The following is a 19433-nucleotide window of genomic DNA, read 5'->3' on the forward strand; positions in this document are numbered from 1 at the left end:
ACCAGGTGCTGTGCCAGACTCTGGGGTGCTGTGAGCAGTGGGGGCTCGTCCCGGGGAGACAGGCCAGGAACGGGGCAGCTGCAATGGACCGCAGGGCTGTGATGGGCGACACACAGGCATCGCGGGAGTACCCAGGAGACCCCCACTCCCTCAGGGAGGCTGGGAAGGGCTTGCCTGGATAATGCAGTAGCCAGCAGGTCCCCTCCTGCCCCCATTGCCCTCTGACCTTCTCTCCTGTTTCTCGCCCCCACTCACTCTGCTTCAGCCGCAGCGGCCTCCTCGCTGTGCCTCAAATCCACCAGGCCAGCTCCTGCCTCAGGGCCTTTGCACAGGCTATCCCTTGCCTGGGGTGTGCTCCTTACAGCTCCCTCTGTTCAGCAGGTCCTTGCCCTCTCCTTCTAGATCAGCACCACCCCCCCCCCCCCCGCCCTCCTGCCACTCTCTTCTCTGTTTTATTTCCTTTACAACCTCTCGCGCTAACAGTAATTGTTCAAGTTTATTCTTGTTCTGTTGATTCTTGACTCTCCCTGCTAGATGAGGAGCTGTGTGTCAGCAAGGCCTTGCCTGTCTGTCTCCCAGAGCCTGGCACATCATAGGGGCTGGATGCCTATTTGACAAATGACAGGACGCTGAGATCTGGTCTGGCGAGGGAGGGTGGAGGAAAACGGGCTGGCCAAGGGCCTGGGTGATTTGGGGGAGCAGCCGGCAGCTCCCTGAGCCTGGCCGGGGGCTGTCCAGGGATCTGAGGCCAGGATGGGGTGTGTGGAGCGGCGGACAGGGGCATGCGGCAGCAGCGGCTTCTGGAAGCACAGGGGGGCCGTGCCGGCCTCAAAGTCACCGCTGTGCCCGCCCGCCGGCCTCTCCCTGGCCCAGTAACCTGCTCAGCGCTTTCCTCGGGTCGCTGAGTCTCCTCTGTGACGGCCCAGCCCCCGCGTGGCGCCCCCTCACCTCCCTCGTCACTCCCCCACCCTGGGCCAGAAGATTTAGTCCCTGTCAGCTCCTACCCCGCCTCCTGCCGCTGCCCCTGGGCTGGCTCTGTCACCTGCACACCCCCCACCCCAGGTCCTGCCTCCTGGGGACCCCGGCCCCAGCCCGAGGGTTGGGCTCTTCTGCAAGGCCCGCACGTGAGAGCCTGGGCTTCAGAGCCGGGCAGACCCCATGCGGCCCAGCTGAGTGACTTGGGTGCAATCCACAAGCCGGTGGGTTCATTCAGTAATTGTTAGCGGGCACCTGCTGTGTGCCAGGCTCCAGGCTGGATGCTGGGGACGCAGCTGTGGGTGAGACACACAGGGCGGGGGTGCGGGAGCAAGGGAGGCACTTACCTGGGAGCTGAGGATGCTGGAAGCAGTGATTCATGGCCCCACGGGAGGGCCTAACCAGGGACCAGCTCTAGCCCCGGGTAGCTGCGTGTGCTCACCCCGGGTGGGGGATGGTGCGTGTCTCTTCCATGCAGAGGTACCAGCCCGTGCAAAGGCCCTGAGGCCAGAGGGAATGCAGCAAGTTTGAGGATCCGGAGCATGGCCCAGAGAGTGATGGAGGGGAGAGGGGAGGAAATTGGATGATGAGTCAGCACAGCCCATGGACCTGGAGTAGGCTGGGGCTAGTTCTTTATCCGGAGAGCAAAGGGGAGCTTTGGAGGGGTTTAGTCAGGAAGCTGAGGGTAAATAGGAGATGTTCCAATCTGCACTGTGAGAAGGTCGTCTCCGTGGCTCAGCCTTCTCATCTGTAAAGTGAGTTAGTCAGAGCGTCGTCCGCACAGGGTGAGGATTAAATGGGCCCATGTGAGTCTGGAGCGTCCCCGGCCCAGGCCCAGGCCCTCTGCCATCGCCGGCCCTTCCCCTGCAACAAAATATGAAAAGTTAGATTCAATGACTTTGTTGGCATAAAGACAAATATATTAACGTTATATATTAAAATATTTGCTTCAATAAAAGTTCATTTTTTTTCCCCTGATTTTAAAAGAAATTACATTTTCATGGACCTAAAAGTATTATGGCCCTGAAGCTCATGCCTACTGTGCCCTGCCTGGGCCTCAAAATGGGGGCTGTTTTTCTAATGAGGTCTGCCCGGCAGGGGCGGGGGGGCGGGTGACCAGAAGAGGGAGAGGGGTCTGCGTGTGTCTGCCCTCTCCCTCCCCCTCCTCCCCATTTGTCATCCAGTCCCATGTCCACCCCGCCTGGTTCCACAGCATTCTGTCCCCTTTGATTCTCCTCCCGCCTGTGGAGAGTCAGGCAGAGCCAACCTTGACCTTGCCCAGCATGACCCCCCGTGGCTCCTCAGACTCAGGGGGGCCCGAGTGGCACCCCCTCCCTGCATGCCTTTCCTTCTTGTCTCTGAAGGTGTGTGTGCAGCCACCTCTCTCCAGCCTCAGGCACGTGCCACCTCCTCCGTGAAGCCCTCCCAGTCTCCAGGCTGCACCAGCTCTCGTACCTCCCTCACCGTGGCCTTCACACGCTCCCTCCCTGTCCCCCCAGGCTGGGAGCCCCGGAGGCCCAGGGACTGTCTTGTTCATCTTTGTATGCTTGGCGGCACCTGGCATACGGTTAGCACCCAATTAAAATGTTTCGTGTGAAGAAGGGCCGGCCAGGCCCCCCTTTGCCCTGGCCTCCTCTGACCTGTGGTGCAGGGACAGAAACTGAGGAGCCAGTCCATCCTGCCCACGGGGACAGCAAGTGTTGGGGGGCAGGGGCTGGGTCCCCAGGAGGTGCCCGGCCTGAGGAGGTGTGGGGAGGGCACTGCATGAGCAGCAGTGTGGGGGCAGGGCAGGGCCGGCAGGACGTGTGGAGATTGGGGTGAGGCCCCCAGGTGGCCCCGATGGGCCGTCTGTCCTCCGTCAGGGGACAGAGGATTTGGCAGTGACTGGCTTCGGGGGGTGCGGACTGCATTTCCACCCCAAGGTCACAGGCCCAGCACGGAGGCCAGAGCCAGTTAATCACGGCCAGTGGAGCATGGCACAGGCACGTGGGGGTCGCGTCACGGCTGGACCACCTGCAGTCAGGGCTGACAAGCGGACTCGGATGGCAGGCTTCGGACCAGCCAGCCCACAGCCCCCAAGGAACCCACGCCCCCCAAAGCCAGAACAAGCCTCCCACCCTCCCCCACGCCCCCAGGGCGAGGCCTGGGCCCAGCCCCTCACACCTCAGGAGCTCCAAGACCCCTGCTTTGCTGGGGCAGGTTTGGGTCTCTTGGGTGGGGCTGGGTCACCAGCCCCCGCTTGGACTCAAGGTCCAGTGCTCGTCCCACATCACAGCCGCTCACCCCTTGCCACGCGTCAGCAAGAAGGCATTAAGGACCCCTTCGGACAGAGGGAGCGTGCTGGGGTTAAGAAAATGGGTGCTGACAACCAGCATCCTGCTTCAAGCCCCTTCCCCCACTCCCCAGGCACTCCGTGAACCTCAGTTTCCTCATCTGAAAAATGGGCTAATGACCAGTCGTGATTTAGGGCCTCCAACCAAACTGAGGGGAGCATGGGGGCAGCAGCAGCACAGGAGGAGCCGGAGACGCCAGGCCAGCGTCGGGTTGGGTGAGGTGGGAGGGGCCAGCCCTGGTCTGGAGCAGGGAGGCCTGGGACCACCCTGCTTCCGTGGGAGGATGGGTGGTGCATCGAGGGACTGCCCATTGGTATCTTTGGTGCTCCCCTTTTTCCGTGTCCTCCCCAAGCCCCCAGGCCATTCCCTGGAGCAGCCTGGCTCAGCTGGAGGGCCTTGGGCAGCCTGGCGTCCAGGACCCCGGGGGAGAAGGCCGGACGGGCCCGGAGGAAAGAGGAGCAGAGGAACTGGGTCCAGACCAGTGGGCCGCCGCCCGTCCCCCTGAGGCCCGCCCATGGGACTGCGGGGCGTGGTGGGCTGGGGGAAGGGGACTCTGCAGGACCAGCCTCCTAAGATGCCCGCTGAGCTCGGGGACGGGCAGTGACCAGGTCCTCTGTGCAGCCCAAGTCTGAGCCCCCAGTGCCGGCCTCACCTGCCCTTCCCCACCTGTGACAGTAGCACCACCTGGCCCGCCCTTCCCCCAGCTCGGCCTGGTGAGTCCCTCCTCCGCCCAGGCCCACCTCCCTCCTCAGCCCCTGGATGTTCCTGGCCTGGTTCATCGGAGCCGTCCACCCCAGTCCCCTCACCTGGGCAGGGCCACACCTGCTGGGGTTTGGGGGGTGCCAGGCAGGTGGCGGGTTGGCATCTCCTTCCAGCGGGGCCTGCAGAACGGCAGGTCCCGCCCCTCCCCTGCCGCCCCTTCGAGGCTCGCTGCCAACCCATTTGGCGCTGAGCCCTCTGTGAGTGGAGCCAGCTCGTTTGCGGCCGGTGTTAATTAAGAGAGGTGATGGGGGGAGGTGGGGAAGGGCCGTGGAGGGCAGCTCCGACAGCCGCCAGGACTGCCCTGAGGGCCGAGGGGGCCGGGAGCTGGCCTGGGGACACCGCTGCTGGCTCTGGGGCAGGACTGTCCAGATGTCCAGCCGCCATCTCTGCAGCCAGACCTGCTGGGGGGTGGGGGGGCCGGGGCGGGTCAAGACATATCTGAAGGGCCTACTGTGTGCTCTGCACCGGGTATGGAGGAGGCAGGCCCCACTCTGGCTGGGGGAGAGCCTCCATGACAGTCCCTTGGGCAGTCTGCCTTGAGGTCGGCCTGCTTTGTGGCTTGGCTTTGGAGTCAGACAGACCCACTTCCCATCCTGCTACTGCCGCTGCGCGACTCAGCCTCTGAGCCTCGGTTTCCTCATCTGTCAAATGGGAGCGATAGCACTGCCCTTGTGGCTTCGTTGTGATGGTAAATGGGATCATTTGTGCAAAACACTCAGCCTGTGCCTGGCAAATAGTCCTCGCTCTGTCATCGGAAACGTGCGTTCCTGGGGCAGAGGCCACATCCAGAGCCTCTGGGGACCCAGCCCCCCAGCAGCCTGCCGCCTCTGCCTGGGTGTCCAGCCCTGGTCCATCTCCTGCTCTAGCCGGGCTCTGGCCCCGCTGCCTCCCCGCCTGCTCAGCCTGCCTTCCTCCCGCGTCCCCGCGGCCCCTCAGCCCTGCTCTGGGAGCGCCCAGCCGCTCCTCGCCTCTCCATCTTAATTAGCTGCTTGTATTAATCTCGCAAGTAACGTGGCAACTTGCAGCCCTGGGTTTTTGGGCTATGGAATTAATTATTCCCCAAGCGAAGAGCTGTCAGCTCCGGGAGACCAGCCACTCGGAGCCGCCCGACACCACTTAGCAGCGGCCACGGCTTCCGCACAGCACCCCGGCCTGCAGCCCAGCCGCCGGAAACGGCCCCCTCTCCTGGCCCGGGCTCTGCTCCGTGCGCCCTCACCCAGAGGGGCTGCAAGGGGCCCGGGGAATAGGGTAGGTGCCAGAGCCGGGACTCTGGGGCCAGAGGGGCTGAGGCACAGCTGGTCTCCCCCCGCACCGGGCAGCACCTGCCCCGCCCTGCCCAGCGGTTAACACGGATGCAGATGGGTGCCCACGAGCTGGAGCCCAGGCCGGGGCGGGCGCACGGACCGGCATGGCCCCGACATTCCAGCCCAAAGGCTGCCAGCTTCACTTTGCCCTCCTGTCAGCCCCGGGGGAGGCGGGAGGGCAGCTGGCTGGGCAGAGCGAGATGGACGGGGCAGCCATGGAGGCCGCGGTACAGCTCCCGTCTAGAGAGGGGGCAGGGGTTGGAGCTGAAGGTCCCTCTCCCCCTTGACCTTCACTCCATGTGAGGTGCCCTATGCTCCCTGTTTTACATACAGGGAAACTGAGGCACAGAGCACGGTGGCTCCAGTCACCAGCTATGGACCTGGCTTTGGCTCCCGTCCGCATGCTCCGGGCCCTCCCTGCCCGGCCCCGGGATGGGGCCCTGACATCCATCGCTCACAGTCAGTGTCACCCATGAGGCCCCCCCGGCCCGGGTTCACGGCCTCGTGTTCCCTGCACACACTCGTCCCTGGGCAGCGCTCACACGGCTGCAGTGATTCAGTCTGTTTCCTAGTGGCTTCTGGTCCGTGTCCCTCCACAGCCCACGAGCCCCGAGGGCGGGGACCGAGGCTGCCCTGTCTGCCCCACGTCTCTGCCCCAGGCCTGGCACGGGAGACACTGTGGGGTGAAAGAAAGAAAGAAAGAATGAATGAATGAATGAATGAATGAAAGGAATCACATGGCCGCCGGCCATCTACCCCACATGCAGCTGCTTCTGGGCTGAGCGGGCGGGACCCTGGTGGCTCCCCTGCCCCCCAGCCCGTCACCCTCCAAACCCCAGGCCCATTAGGAGCCTCGGCAGTCCCAGCTCCTCCTTGTCCGCCCCGCCTCAGAGGAGACCCTGTGCCCAGAGTCTGAAGACCCAGGGGCCTGGGCCCTGCTTGGGCCCAGCTGGAAGCCCCCCATCTCCCCCTCCATGCAGCCGTCTGCCCCCAGCCACTCCCCACCCGACTGACCCGCCTTTGTCTCTCTCTCTTGCAGCCAACAGCTCCCTGCTCGGAGGCGGTGGCGGTGAGTGGACCCTTCCTGTGGTCTGGGGGCGTGGTGGGGGGACGCGGGGTGGGAGTGAAGAGGGGGAGGCGCGGTTGGGGGGTTGATGACACTTCCCCTCTCCTTCCACGTCTGCTTCTCTCCTCCTGGTCCCCTCACCCACTGTGCCCAGCTCTCTGTCTTCCCCGCAGCCTCCCTGTCATCCCCACAGTGCCCCCCCCATTTCTCCATCTCTGCTCTTCTGCCTCCCCCCTCCCCCGGCCTTGCCCGGCCCGCCATCGCTGTAGAAAAGCTAGACACCTGGATGGCAGCCTGGCTCCCACCCAGCTGGGTGACTGGGCAGGTCCCCACCCTCTGAGCAGAGGCCTGCTGGTCTGTAATTGGGGGTGGGGGGACACGAGAGGTTTAAAAGGGGCCAAGCCTGGGACAGGGGGCCGCAGGTGTGGTGGGAAAAGCCCAGCCCTGCCCCTACCGCCCCCATGCCCTGGGCAAGCCCTGTGTCCCTTTGGCCTCAGTTTCTCCACCTGTGAGGACAAAGTTATCATCTCCGCTCTGCCCTGAAACCTCGCAGGGCGGCTCCACAGCCGGGACGAGGTCTCTTGAAGTCAGGGAGGGCTCTGCCCACTGTTAAGCCCCCGAGAATATTGCTGTGCTCGCTATTGTTAACGACCACCACGAAGCAGGGCCAGGTGGGCTGGAGGTCGGAGGTCAGGGTGGGCCCCGCGGCCAGGCCAAAGTCAGCGGGTGCCGAGGGGGGGCAGTCCCTGTGCCCCCAGTGCCTGCCCAGGCCCGGCCACACCGGTCCCCTCGCCCCAGCCCCTCGGTCCCCAGCCGGCCGGGCTGCCCGCTGTCTACACAGGCGGCAGGATGATTGGTGAGCCAGGGGCCAGGGGTTAATGCGCCGTCGGATAAATCCCAGGGGCCGTGTTTACGGCAGCAGTGGCGGGGCCCAGGCCAGGTTTTAAAAGGGGGAAAAATAAAAGGGGCAGCGAAGGTCAGGAATAAATAAGAGCGGCGTTAAGAGCTGTCGGTGAGCGGCCAGGATGCAGGATGGGGGGTCTGTTTGTGCCTCGAGATGTCTTCCCTCCCTCCCTTCCCCTTCTCCTCCAGCTCCCCTGTGGAGGTCACAGCCGCCTTGGAGGCCTCGCAGAACGAGGGGCTTCGCTGGGGGCTGGGGCCCACCTAGGACCCTCACTCGGGGGCCCGAGGTGATCTGACTCCTGTCACACTGTGCCCACGGCCACCCCTCTCCTTCACATTCATCATTCATCACGCAATGATTGAGCGCCTACTGTGTGCGGGGCCCTGAGCTGGGAGCTGCGACACATCTGCCGGGCACCGGAGGGGCCTGGTCCCTGCCCTCCCAGAGCTCACAGTCCAGAGGGGAGCACCCACCGTGACACAGGGTGGTCTGTGCGATGTGGGGGGCTCGCAGGCCCAGTGGGAGCTCAGCAAGGAGCACCTGTCCATGCTTGGGCATCAGGAAGGCTCTGGAAGGAGGTGGTGCCTCCACTGGGACTCAAGGGGTGGGTAGGAGAGAGGGGGAAGAGCGGCGGGAAGGGCTTCCTGGGCAGAGGGAACAGCACAGGCGAGGGCCTGAAGTGAGGGAGAGCGTGGGGCATTCGGGGAGACTCAGAAGATCAGAGTGGTCGGAGCCCAGCCAGGAGGGGAGGTGGGGGGTGACGCAGGAGCCTCAGAGACCACAAGAGGAGCTGGATTCTTAGCCATTCAGTTCCAGAAGACAAAGGATCCCACAAAGGTGTGGGACTTCTAAATCCTAAGTCAGGTCATCATCCTTCTGCTCAAAACTCTACCAGAGCTCTCACCTCACTGGGAGCCATGGCCGAGGTCCTTGCCGTGGTCCACAAGGCCCCAGCCACCCATCAGACTCACTGCCACACTGCCCGCCCCTCCCCACTCTGCACCAGCCATGCCAGCCTCCCTACAGTTCCTGGAACAGGCCTGCCCACTCCTGCCTCAGGGCCTTTGCACTGGCTGTTCCCTCTGCCTGGAATGCTCTTCCTCAGACATCCATGTGGCTGCACCCTTCATGCCTTACAAGTCTTTACCTATGTGCCAGCTTCTCAGTGAGGCCCACACTGACCCCTAACTGAAATTGCGTCCACCTGCCCCTAGCCCACCCTGCACCTCAGGCCCCTCTCACTGTTCTAGTTTTTCTCTTTCTCAGAGCACCTCTCTCTCAATGAGCCATATAATTTACTTTTTGTGTGTGTGTGTGTGTGTGAGGAAAATAAGCCCTGAGCTGACATCCATGCCAATCCTCCTCTTTTTACTGAGGAAGACCGGCCCTGAGCTAATATCTGTGCCCATCTTCCTCCTCTTTATGTGGAATGCTGCCAGAGCGTGGCCTGACAAGCGGTGCATCGGTGAGCGCCCGGGATCCAAACCCGGGCCGCCAGCAGCGGAGCACGTGCGCTTAACCGCTATGCCACGGGGCCCACCCTATAATTTACTTCTTTACTATATTCGTTGTCTGTTGTCTGTCCCGCTGAGAATGAAGGCTCCAGAGGGCACGCATGTATCTCCAGCACATTAGGTGCTGGATAGATGGTTGTTGAATGAATAAGTGAACTACAGGTAGGCAGGGATGGCCTGACAAGTTAAGCTGACGAGGGCAGTGGGAGCTACCGAGGTTTTAGCCAGGGTGGGGAGTGGCTCAGAGACGACCTGGTGACTTCACTCTGGGAAGTCAGAGGGTGCCTGCTCTGGCCAGACTGAGGGGAGGCCCCGTGGGGGTCCCTCTAGCCCCACTTCCTGCAACACCGGGGGTGAGAGGAGGCTGGAGCGGGCCTGACTGACGCAGAGATGGATGGGAGGCCGGGCCCGGGAGGAAGTGGGCCCGGAGTCCAGCCTTTTAACGCCGGCCGAGATTTATGGAGCCGCTGCGAGTGCTCGCTGGGGCTGTCACTCCGCTAATGTGATTGGAACAAGGTGGAGGTGGCGGGGAGGGACCGCCGTGGGCGCGAGGCTGGGGCTGGTGGGGGCCTGGCGCCCGCCTGGGGCTGGAATGGAGGGGGCCCCAGACCAGGGACATCCTCTGCCCTCACGGCTGCTAGCTGCGCTCTCCACTGCCCCTCTGTCCCTCCAGCCTTAACCCCCCCACCTGCCAAGGCGGGGGGCACAGCAGGAGCAGCCTGGGACTGGGGGACCTGGGTCCCCGCCTGACTCTGCCCAGACACCCCTGAGGTTCCTCCCTCTTCTCCTCAGTCCAACCCTCGGGGTTCAGGCCTCCATGCCCACCTCCCATCACCACCCACCCACCTACCCACCCATCTCCCCACCCTGCCCCCCATCCATGCCTCTAACAAGCACAGGCCCATCCGGCTGCCCCGGCCACTCTGTTGAAAACTGCCCCAGCCGTGGCAACAGGATGCAGTCTATACAGAAGCCGAAATAGACCGACGCACACTCGGAGTTTACATAGTGTTATAAACCAGTATGACCTCAAGAAAATAATAATAACACAGTAAAATAAGACTGCCCCAGCCGGCCCTCTCCCCTGCTCGGGGGCTTTCTCTGGAGCCCGGATCCCCTTTCAACATGCTAGTGTTCTCTGTTGTCCCTAGTGCCTGTCTCCCCACCAGAACGTACTCTCCCCAGGAGCAGGGTTCGAGGGGATTCGAGCCGCTGGAACAGCCCCTATGGGGCAGTTAGTCGCACCCTCTGTGTGCTGGGCTCTGCCCTCGGAGCTGGGGACATGAGTCTAACAGCCCTACAACGGGGGTCCCTTCCAGTCCCATGACAGGGGTATAAACATCTGGGGGCAGGGCCTGGCCTGCAGGACTTCGGGGCAGTAAGCCCACAGTTTACTGTGAGTGTGTGGTGGTTCGGGTGGGAGGGGACCACGGCCCCTAGGGAGCGGGGAAGGGAGTCTGCTGGGCCCCCTCAACCTCAGAGAGAGCCCCAAGGGCTCCTGGGGCCAAAAGGACTTAACCCAAAGGGTCTGGGGCTCCTGGGCCTGCCTCATACAGGGGTTGGGCCCCCCACCAGGCCCTGAGGCCAAGCTAGGCAGTTCTGGCAACACAGTGAGTCTCAAGAAAACCCCCTACCCCCCATTCCTTCTCAGGCTTCTTTCTTTTTTTTTTTTTTTTTTTGTGAGATCAGCCCTGTGCTAAATCTGCCAATCCTCCTCTTTTTTTGCTGAGGAAGACTGGCCCTGGGCTAACATCCATGCCCATCTTCCTCCACTTTATATGGGACGCCGCCACACATGGCTTGCCAAGCAGTGCGTCGGTGCGCGCCCGGGATCCGAACCGGCGAACCCCGGGCCGCGGCAGCGGAGTGTGCACACTTAACCACTTGTGCCACTGGGCTGGCCCCTCAGGCTTCTTTCTGAGTGTGTGTTTGCAGGGGGCCACCTGTGTCAAACACTGGAACTCACGATTTGGCTCTGCCCTCAAAGAGACCCATTTTAATAGAAGGCTTCCCAGCAGAGGGGGCATTTGACTTGGGCCCTGAAGGCTGAATAGGAGTTTCCCACGTACAGAGGGATCGAGAGGCCCACCAGGTTGAGGGCTTAGCGTCTGTGGTGGGGAGACCTGATGGGACTGAGGCAGCCACCCAGCCTCCTGGCCAGACCTTCAGGCGTGGAGACTGCCAGGCCCACTCCGGCTCTCCCGCCTACCTCCTGGAGAGCCTTTTACTGGCTCGATAAAATTTTTTACAAAAAGAAACGCTCTCCCATTGTATGGTAAGAAGGGAGGCGGGCCCTAAATCAGGATGGGAATCGACAGGGCCCTGACGCGTGTCTCTCCTGTTTATTAGGACTGAAATGTTTACTCGGCGATAAGCAGCCGGCTTTCTCGTGGAGATTTGTGCGCTCTTTTTCAATTACCCCTCGTCTTTCTCTGCCACTTTTGCACTAAAGGGATAATAAATGTATCGGAGCGTTTCAATTATTCATCTAAATCATGACTGCGCCTGCCACGGCCCAGCTTTAGTGACAGATTAATTCAGGGCCGCCTTCCTCTGCTGGCGTGGCCGCCATCTCTGCTCCTGCCTGGCCAGCGCCCCGAAGGGCCGGCCCGAGGCGGGCGGGTTGGGGTTAGGCAGGGCCCTGGCAGGCACAGGGTAGGCAGGGCAGGATGGAGCCCCGTCCCCCCCACACACACACTCACTGCCAACAGCACTCCATGCCTGGGGACTTCTGGAGGTCAGCGTCCCCACCCAGACCTCCAGGAGCCAGCTCACACCTGGTGCAGCCACCCTGCCCTCCTGCCCGTTCAGCTCTGCATGGCCCCTGCCCCGTGTGCCCACATTGCAAGTCCATGTGTGTGTCATATGTCCCCCAGGGTCCCAAGAGAAGCCGGGGTAGCTTAGCTTCCATTGCAGCCTCTCCTGGCACAGGGCCTTTGCACATGCTGCTCCCGTGCCTGAGGGCTCCCAGCCCTCTACCACAACCTTCCTGCCTGGTTATCTCCCTGTCAAGGCAGCGTCTCCAGTCACCCCCTATCCCCCATTACTGCTCTATTTATTAAGGGCCTGCCACTGTCCTGGGTGCTGGGACACTGCAGACCCTGCCCCTCCTAGGTGGGCATTCTGTCGCCCTTGGTAACCGGACTCCCATTCGTGTAATTATTTAAGTATCAACTGCTCCCCATTGGACTACCCCCCTAAGGGGCGTGCACAGGGCGTCTGTCCACCTCCTGGCCAAGAGTAGGTGCTCAGTGCAGACCTGTGTGTGGACCTGCTGTGCCCAGGCGCCCCCCACCCCCCTACCCTGGTACCTGTGTGTGCACATCTCTCCCCCACCCCACCACGAGACCCCTCACCACTGGCGGAACCTGCCACCCTGGGGCCCACCCTCACCTCTCTTCACACACAGAAGTGACCCTGGGGTGGGTGTCGCCCTCTTTCCTCTCTCTGTCTCTCTCTTAGTCTCTCTCACTTTCTCTGTCTCTCTGTCTCTGTCTCTGTCTCTTTCTGCCTCTTTCGCTCTCTATGCTCCTTCTGTGTCTCTCCCTTGGCTCCGTCTCTCGCTGTCTCCCTCTCTCCTGGTTTTCTCCCCATGTCTCTTTGACACTGTCTCTCTGGCCCGTGCGCTCTCTCCATCTCTCATTCTCTCTCTCTCGCTCTCTGGCTTGCTCTCCTGTTCAGAGACAGGCCGGCCGGGAGGATTAGCCAGGTCTCTGAGTATTCAGGCCTCGGCTCCTGCCCGGTTCCCTGCCATCCGTGCCCCTGCCCCGCACTATCTGCCATCGCCCAGCGCCGCTAATCCGTGATTGCTTCCCGCGGCCGCCGGGAGAAGGCTCTGCTCCGACTGCTCCAATCAGCCATGGCCTGGCACGGCGGGCAGATAACGTGCCCCGTGGCCCTCTCCAGGCTAGGCTGTGTGGCGGCCCCTCCGTGGGCCGGGCTGGGCTCCGAGGAAGCAGACGGCCCCGAGGGGCAGACCAGCCACAAACTGGTCTTGAGCGTCACCATGGGCCAGGCTCCGGCTGGGTGGGTGCGTGGGGCAGGGAGCGGCCGGGACCCTCTGACCTGGGGTTGTCTGGGGTTGTTGGCAGGGAGGGGGAGGGCATTCCAGAATGAGGGAACAGCAAAGGGCCCCAGAGGGCCTGAGGCTGGCTCAGACCACGCCCCTCCCTTGCTCAAAATTTCCCACTGCGCCAGAATCAATGCCAGGCTCCTGCTGCTGCCCCCCAGGCCCTGCGGACGGGGCCTCCCCTCCCACCTCTCGGCCTGGACTCACTGGCTGCCTGCTGTGCCAGCAGCAGGGCTGCTGCCCGCTGAGCCCTCTGCCTGGACCCCCTCCCCCGACCTTCCCGAAGTCGGTTCTTTCTCATCAGTAGTCTGCTCAGACGCCACCTCCTCGGAGGGGCCTTCCCAACCTTGAAACAGTGCCCACCCCCCACCTCCCTTCCCTATTGTCCAGCTCAATTTCTCCTCCCGTTGCAGGGCCTGCTGATGTTAGAACCCGTGACATTAGAGCCTCGCGTCCCCTCCCTGGCACAGGGCCTGGCGCCTGGCGCCACCCCCCCCCCCCCGCACTGCCCCATTGTGGCTGGACCAGGTGGGAGGGAGACAGGAGGCCAGACGGTCATCTAAGGTGGAAGTTGCGGGGAGCCCCGGCCTGGCTCAGGGCTGAGGATTTGATTTCATGGACTCCTGGGAGCCATGGGAGGTTTCTGAGCGAGGGAGTGACCTGCCGTCTCCAAGTAGAGACCCCAGGGCCTTCCCACGCCCCCTGCCCGACCCCAGTTGATGCTGCTGATGGTGGTGGTGACAGCAGCTGGATGGACTGAGCGCCCACAGCACAGACGCCAGGGCCTTGCTGAGCCGTCCCTGCAGAATCTCCCAGACCCTCACTGTGCGATGTACCATTAGCATCTCCATTTAGCAGATGGGGAAACTGAGGCACCAAGTCCCTGGAGCTGAACCGTGCTCTCCCCCCACCCGTCAGTTGACCCTCCCTGGGTAAGAGGGATGCAGGGACTCAGTTCCCCAGCAGAGACTCTCACCTAGGCCTGTGGGGCCTGTGCCCTGCCCCCCACGGGCGAGATGCCGCCAAACCCCTGCGCACAGCTGCCACGGGGATTTTTAATAACGGGAGTGATTTTTGCATGATGAATGAGACGCTGCCGTTGTGTACATAATGAAGCCCTAATGTTTTCAAATCCCCATTTAAGGAGCTGATCTCACCCCGTAATGAATTTCAGATCACATCGCAGAGCTTTCATCCATCCATCTTCTCCCTGGGGCGCCCACCCGCCTTGGCACCGCAAGGGTGGGGCCTGGCAAGGGTGGGCTCTGCATCCCCCGATGGGCCGATGGGCCTAGCGCAAGCCTAGCACAGAGCCGGGGCCAGCGAGGGTTTGCTGATTGAATGTGCGATCAGGAGGGTGTGGGCGGAAGCGCACAAGCGGTTCTGACATGGGGCCTCTCGTGGAGCCGTGGCCCCCGAGGCTCAGCCTGGGCCAGGGAGGAGAATGGGGGCCAGAGATGGAGAGTGTAGGGTGGGCTAGAGAAGGGGGCACGAGGCCCCTGGGGTGAGTTGTTTATCCAGGCTTTAGGGCTGGGCCTGCCCTCTGCAGGGTTAGAGGCCTGGGGTGTGGCAGCTCAGGCTTCTGCCTTTTACCCAACTGGTACCCTCTCAGGGACTCAGTTTCCCCATCTTCCCGCTGGGGCCTGGCCCCTTTCAGCCCTGCATTTGGCGATTGTGCCGGTGGCTGGGGCCTGGGCGGCAGGGCAGGCCACACCAAGCTGACTGGATTGGGCTCTCCTGGGGCCGGGCACCCAGCCCTGGGGCCCATGGGGCGCCATATCTGGGTGTTCAGTGGTCCCTAGAGCCCAGACCCAGGTGCCTTCCCGGGCTGAGAGGCACACCTCCCAGCCCCCCAGGCCTCAAGCTCACCCTTCACTCCCAGCCCCCTCCCTGCCCAGGGTTTCCTCGGCGACATCTCTGCCCAGCAGTCCCTCCTGTCCCCCGGTGACGAAGGCCCCACAGTGTGAGGGGCACAGGAGTCTTCTGCCTGTGGAGTCTGTGGCTAGGCCTCAGTTTCCCCATCTGTCAATGGGGGTGACAGTGTGATAAAGTGCAGGCAACTGGTGTGGTCTCCCACTGAACACTCGTGCCAAACGCAGAGGGAGGCGCTGTTACCGACCTTGGACAGATGAGGAAACTGAGGCACAGAGAGACGTGACCTAGAAGGGGTGGAGGAGCTGGGGGAGGGGACTCAGGTCTCCTAGGGCTGGGTCAGCCCTGTCACCAGGAGCCGGGCTCCCACACAGCCCAGGAAAGCCAGGGCAGGGCTGAGGGCAGCCTGGCAAGGCCTCACAGCCCCTACTTGGCTGAGAGAGTGGCTTTGCCTCTACCAGTCTTCATCTCTGTTCCTGCGCCATGGGGGCTGGCGAGGCGGCTCTGAGCTTCTGCTCCCCTCTGCCTGTGAGATCTGGGGCCAGTTGCTTAATCGCTCTGGCCTTCAGTCCCATCCTGTCCCAGCCCATCCCGTGTCCCCCTCAACCCTGCCTCCTCCTCACGACTCTCAGAGGCCAGTTCTGAGGCTCGGAGAGGTTAAGTGACTTGCCCAAAGCCACCAGCCAGCTTGTGGGCAGGATTTCTGGGAAGAGAAATCCCAGAAGGGGGTGAGCAGTGAAGGAGGAATGGGGGGGTGGGGGGAGATGGAGGGGCGGGCCCAAGGCCGGTCAGGGTCTCCCGCCCTCTGGCAGGGGCATAGCTGCCCCCCTCTCCCCCTGGCCACAGGCCTCCTCGTGTTCCTGTAAATAATTAATTAGCCCCTGCTTGCTTGTTTGTTTAGCGTGAGGAATGCTGCCCCACTGAGATGCGTTTATTGCTGAATAAATTTAAATATCTAATCTTCCCTTCATGAATATTACAGCACCCTAAATAGCGGCCAACACACCCCGAGCACCTTGGCAAATGGCCCCCGCGGGAGCCTGCCCGCCTTCCGCCCCTGCTGGCTGCAGCCCCTGCCCTCTCCCCGTGCCCTCCCGACCCCGGACTTGTGGGCAGGGGCTGGCTGTGAGCTGAAGGCCCTGAGGCTGAGTGCGGGGTGTGATGAAGCTGTGCTGTTGGCAGGAGGCTGGGGTGGGGTCCCAAGCAAGGGGGCTGGGCTTATGTGGGGGAAGGGCCTGGGACCAGGGCGGAGGGTCATGGCTGGAGCAGAGGGCGGAAGGGAGCATCTGAGGAGCCCAGGAAGGAGGCAGGAGAGATCGGGGAGGCAGGAGGATGGAGAGGGGGTCTCGAAGGCAGCCCTGCTGTGGGCGCAGCTCAACAGTCAAGCCAGATGAGTGGCCCAGACCACTCAGCAATGGGAGGCCCCCAAAGCAGTCCCTCTGCTGGGAGGCGCATGCGTTGATATGGGGAGGGGAACGGGAGCCACCCTGCAGGACCCGGCAGTGAGGAGGGTGTGGAGACAGCAGGCGTAAGCAATGTCTTCCAAAAGTGTTTGACAAGGAGGGCAGACAGAGCCAGATAGCCCAGGGTGGGAGGGAGGTTGGGGTGGGAAGGGAGAGACAGGCCCTTTCACGGTCCTAGAGGAAGGAGAGTGGTCCAGCTGTGTGCCCTTGGGCAAGTGGCTCACCCTCTCTGTGCCTCGATTTCTACTTCTCTAAAGCAGGAAAAATAAGAGCCCCTCCGAGGGTGGCTGTGAGGATCAAAGACAACGGTGGATGTCAATTGCTCAGCGCCCGGCAGGGGCTCACTAAGAGGCTGTTGAGGCTGAAATTAAGGCGCCAGATCGAGGAGCTTAAAGGTGGAGGAGCGGGGAGGGGGCTGAGGGAGGAGGCAGAGCGGCCTCGGGGAATCTTCTGGTGGAGGAAGGGTTCAGCTGTGACCTGGTGGAGAGACACCTGAGGAAGGCCCCATTGCCCGCGTGGGTTCAGCCTCCCCGGGAGAGACCCCGGTTTCTGCTGACTCAGGGTGGGGTGGGGGCTGAGCTGGAGGACTGAGGTTTGGATGTGGCTGAGGGCCCGAGGGTCCTGGCACCCGGCCAGGACACCCCCTCCCACCAGGGGCCAGGGCTGAGGGCTTTTTCCAGCTGCCCAGAGTCTGGTGGGGAGGGGGGAGGAGGGACGTCTCCCTCGGATGGGACCCCAGGACGCCTCCTCCTGGTCTCTGAGGCTCAGCTCAGCCCAACATGGGAGCCAGAACAGGGCCTGGGGTCAGAGCCAGGGCAGCTGCAGGTTGTGTGGGAGACAGGGGAAGGGGTGGCCCTTTGGGATCTGGCTAAGGACAGCAGGGCGCGGGGTCCCCTCTGGCACGCAGAAGTAGAAGAGCAACAGGGCTGGTGTGTGGACAGGGACGGGGGCAGGCAGAGGGGGCCAGGCTGCCGCGACCCTGAATGCAGCGCCAGTCTGTGCTCTGGCTTGTTGGAGGGAGGGTGGGGCAAGGGTGGGGCAGGGGTGGGGCCTGCCCCTCATCTCTGCTTTGGGGAAACTGCTCTCCCGAGGCCGCACAGCAGTCACATGGTCCCCGCCCAGTTCTGGACGCTGCTGGAGAGGCTCCAGCCCAAGGGCTCTGCTAGCTCCCTCCTCCTCCCACCTCGTGCCCCCAGGTCAGCCCCAAGGGCCTGGCTGCAGGCCTGTCCACTTCTGCAGGAAACATTAAGTCCCTGAAACGCAGCTCCACTTCCGCAGGGCCCCACAGTGGGCTGAGGTCGCCTGCAGGGCGGATAGCACGGGGAGATGGCAGGCGGCCGGGTGCCAAGTGGCTGACACCAGGAAAGCCGGCTCAGACACACCCCTGTGCCCACCCCCATACACCCTGAGCACACCTTGCCTGATCTCCCGCCTCCATTACACTCTCAGGTGCACACACACGGAGCACATCCCCATACTGCCCCACTGTCCTACTAACAGCCAACACGCACATCGCCTTCACCCGTGCCAAGCACTGGCTTAAGCACCTTCCAGGAATTAAGTCGCTTAATCCTTCCGATAGCCCTATGGGGGGGGGTGGGCAAGTGTCTACTATTATGCCATTTTCCAGATGGGACAATTGAGGTCCAGAGAGGTTAAGTGATGCACCCTGGTCTCACATCTGTGACCGGCAGAGCTGGGATTTGAACCCAGGCTGCCCAGCTCCACAGCCCCTGCTGTTGCACAGAGTGCTGGCTGGTCCTGACACCCCACGCAGAGGGGACACACTGCGCATGAACACAACACACCCGCTTTGCGGCACCTGGACGCGCAGCTCGCCGGCCGCCGCGGGCCCTACTCTCCGCTCCTCCCAGGGCTGCAGCGGCCCTTAGCCCCGCCCAGGAGAGGACGGGGCGGGGACCCAGTGCCGCAGCCCCTCCCAGGGTTCCCCCAGCATCCACCCCACCCCTGGGATGCGCTGGGAAATCGCCTGGTGCCTGCTTCGAGTGAAGTCGCAAAATTAGGTTTAATTGGGCCCCACAGGGCACAAAAGAAAACAGAAGAAAGAGGGGGTAGTCCAGCTGGTGTCCCTGGACCTGTGCCAAGACGTTGGGGGTGGGGCCGTGATGGAGGAGGAAGGGCCTGGTTTGCGCATCTGTAAAATGGGGAAGTGATGGTCTTTCCCTGCTGCCCTGCAGTGTGAGCGCCCGGCGGCTGGTGCCCAAGGAGCTGCTGGCACCGGCCGGGGTGTGATCGGAGCTCGGGAGCTGCCGGGAGTGCGTCACATCCTCCTGGCCAGAATGCCAACTCCCACGCTGAGGAGGGGTCACTGACCCTACTTTCCAGATGAGGCCGTGGACGCTCGGAGACGGGAAAGGACTTGCCAATGTGCCCCATTGTCACAGCCCATGAGGGGCGAGTCCGGACTTGACCCGGGCCTGCCCGTGGCCGAGCCGCCTCTCCTGCCGGGGCCCCTCCGGCCGTGGCGCCGAGGCGAGGTGGGGCTGAGGAAGCGTCTCCTCCGCGCCTCCCGTCGCGCCCGAGTTGTTTATGTGGGCCGGGGTCCCCAGGGTCGCTGGCGAGGCCCGGGAGCCGCCCGTGGAAAAACAAGCCCAGGCCTGGCTCCAATTAAGCCGGATGCGCTAACAAGGCGGCTCGTTAACGAGCAGGGCTGCGCGCCTGCAGACACCTGCGCGGCCTTGGGCCACCTCCCCGCGTGGCGCAGGGAAGGGTCTGGAAGACACAGGATCAAGGTCTGGACCGGATCTGCCACTTGTAACTAGGTGGCCTCGCTTTCCCCATCTGTAAAGTGGGACCTAGAGTTTGGCGCGGCCCCGAGGGCCTCGTCCCGGGAGGTCAGCCTTGGGGTCGGGTGCGCGGTGCGGATCGGCGCTCCCGGGCTCCTCGTGCGGAGGCCGCGACTGGTTGCGGACCCCGCGGCACGTGCATGCCGGAGCCGGGAGGGCGGACTTCCCGCAGCCGCGCCCTCGCCCCTACGGCGCGGCAGGGAAAGAGCAGGGCGGGCCGGGCGCGCCCCCTGCCGGCCGCCCCGCGCCGCTTCCCGCCAGGCCCGCTGCCGCCGCGCTCTGCGCCTCGGTTTCCCCAGATGTGAAACAAGTCGGGGGCGGGGGTGATGGGTGGGCCTCAGCCTTCTCCTCCGTAAACGAGCTC

General features: G+C 63.1%; 1 protein-coding gene across 2 annotated transcripts in view; it reads left to right on the top strand.

The window, feature by feature from the left end:
- MACROD1 (mono-ADP ribosylhydrolase 1) overlaps positions 1-19433 on the top strand; it is a 147579-nt gene that overhangs the window by 126027 nt on the left and 2119 nt on the right. For both annotated transcript variants that reach the window (XM_058526578.1, XM_058526581.1), the window contains exon 4: positions 6414-6443. In XM_058526578.1, coding sequence (XP_058382561.1) covers positions 6414-6443 — 30 coding nt within the window. The remainder of the gene's footprint in view (positions 1-6413; positions 6444-19433) is intronic.

The sequence above is a fragment of the Diceros bicornis genome, chromosome 31 (genome assembly GCF_020826845.1).
Source record: "Diceros bicornis minor isolate mBicDic1 chromosome 31, mDicBic1.mat.cur, whole genome shotgun sequence".
NCBI lineage: Eukaryota > Metazoa > Chordata > Mammalia > Perissodactyla > Rhinocerotidae > Diceros > Diceros bicornis.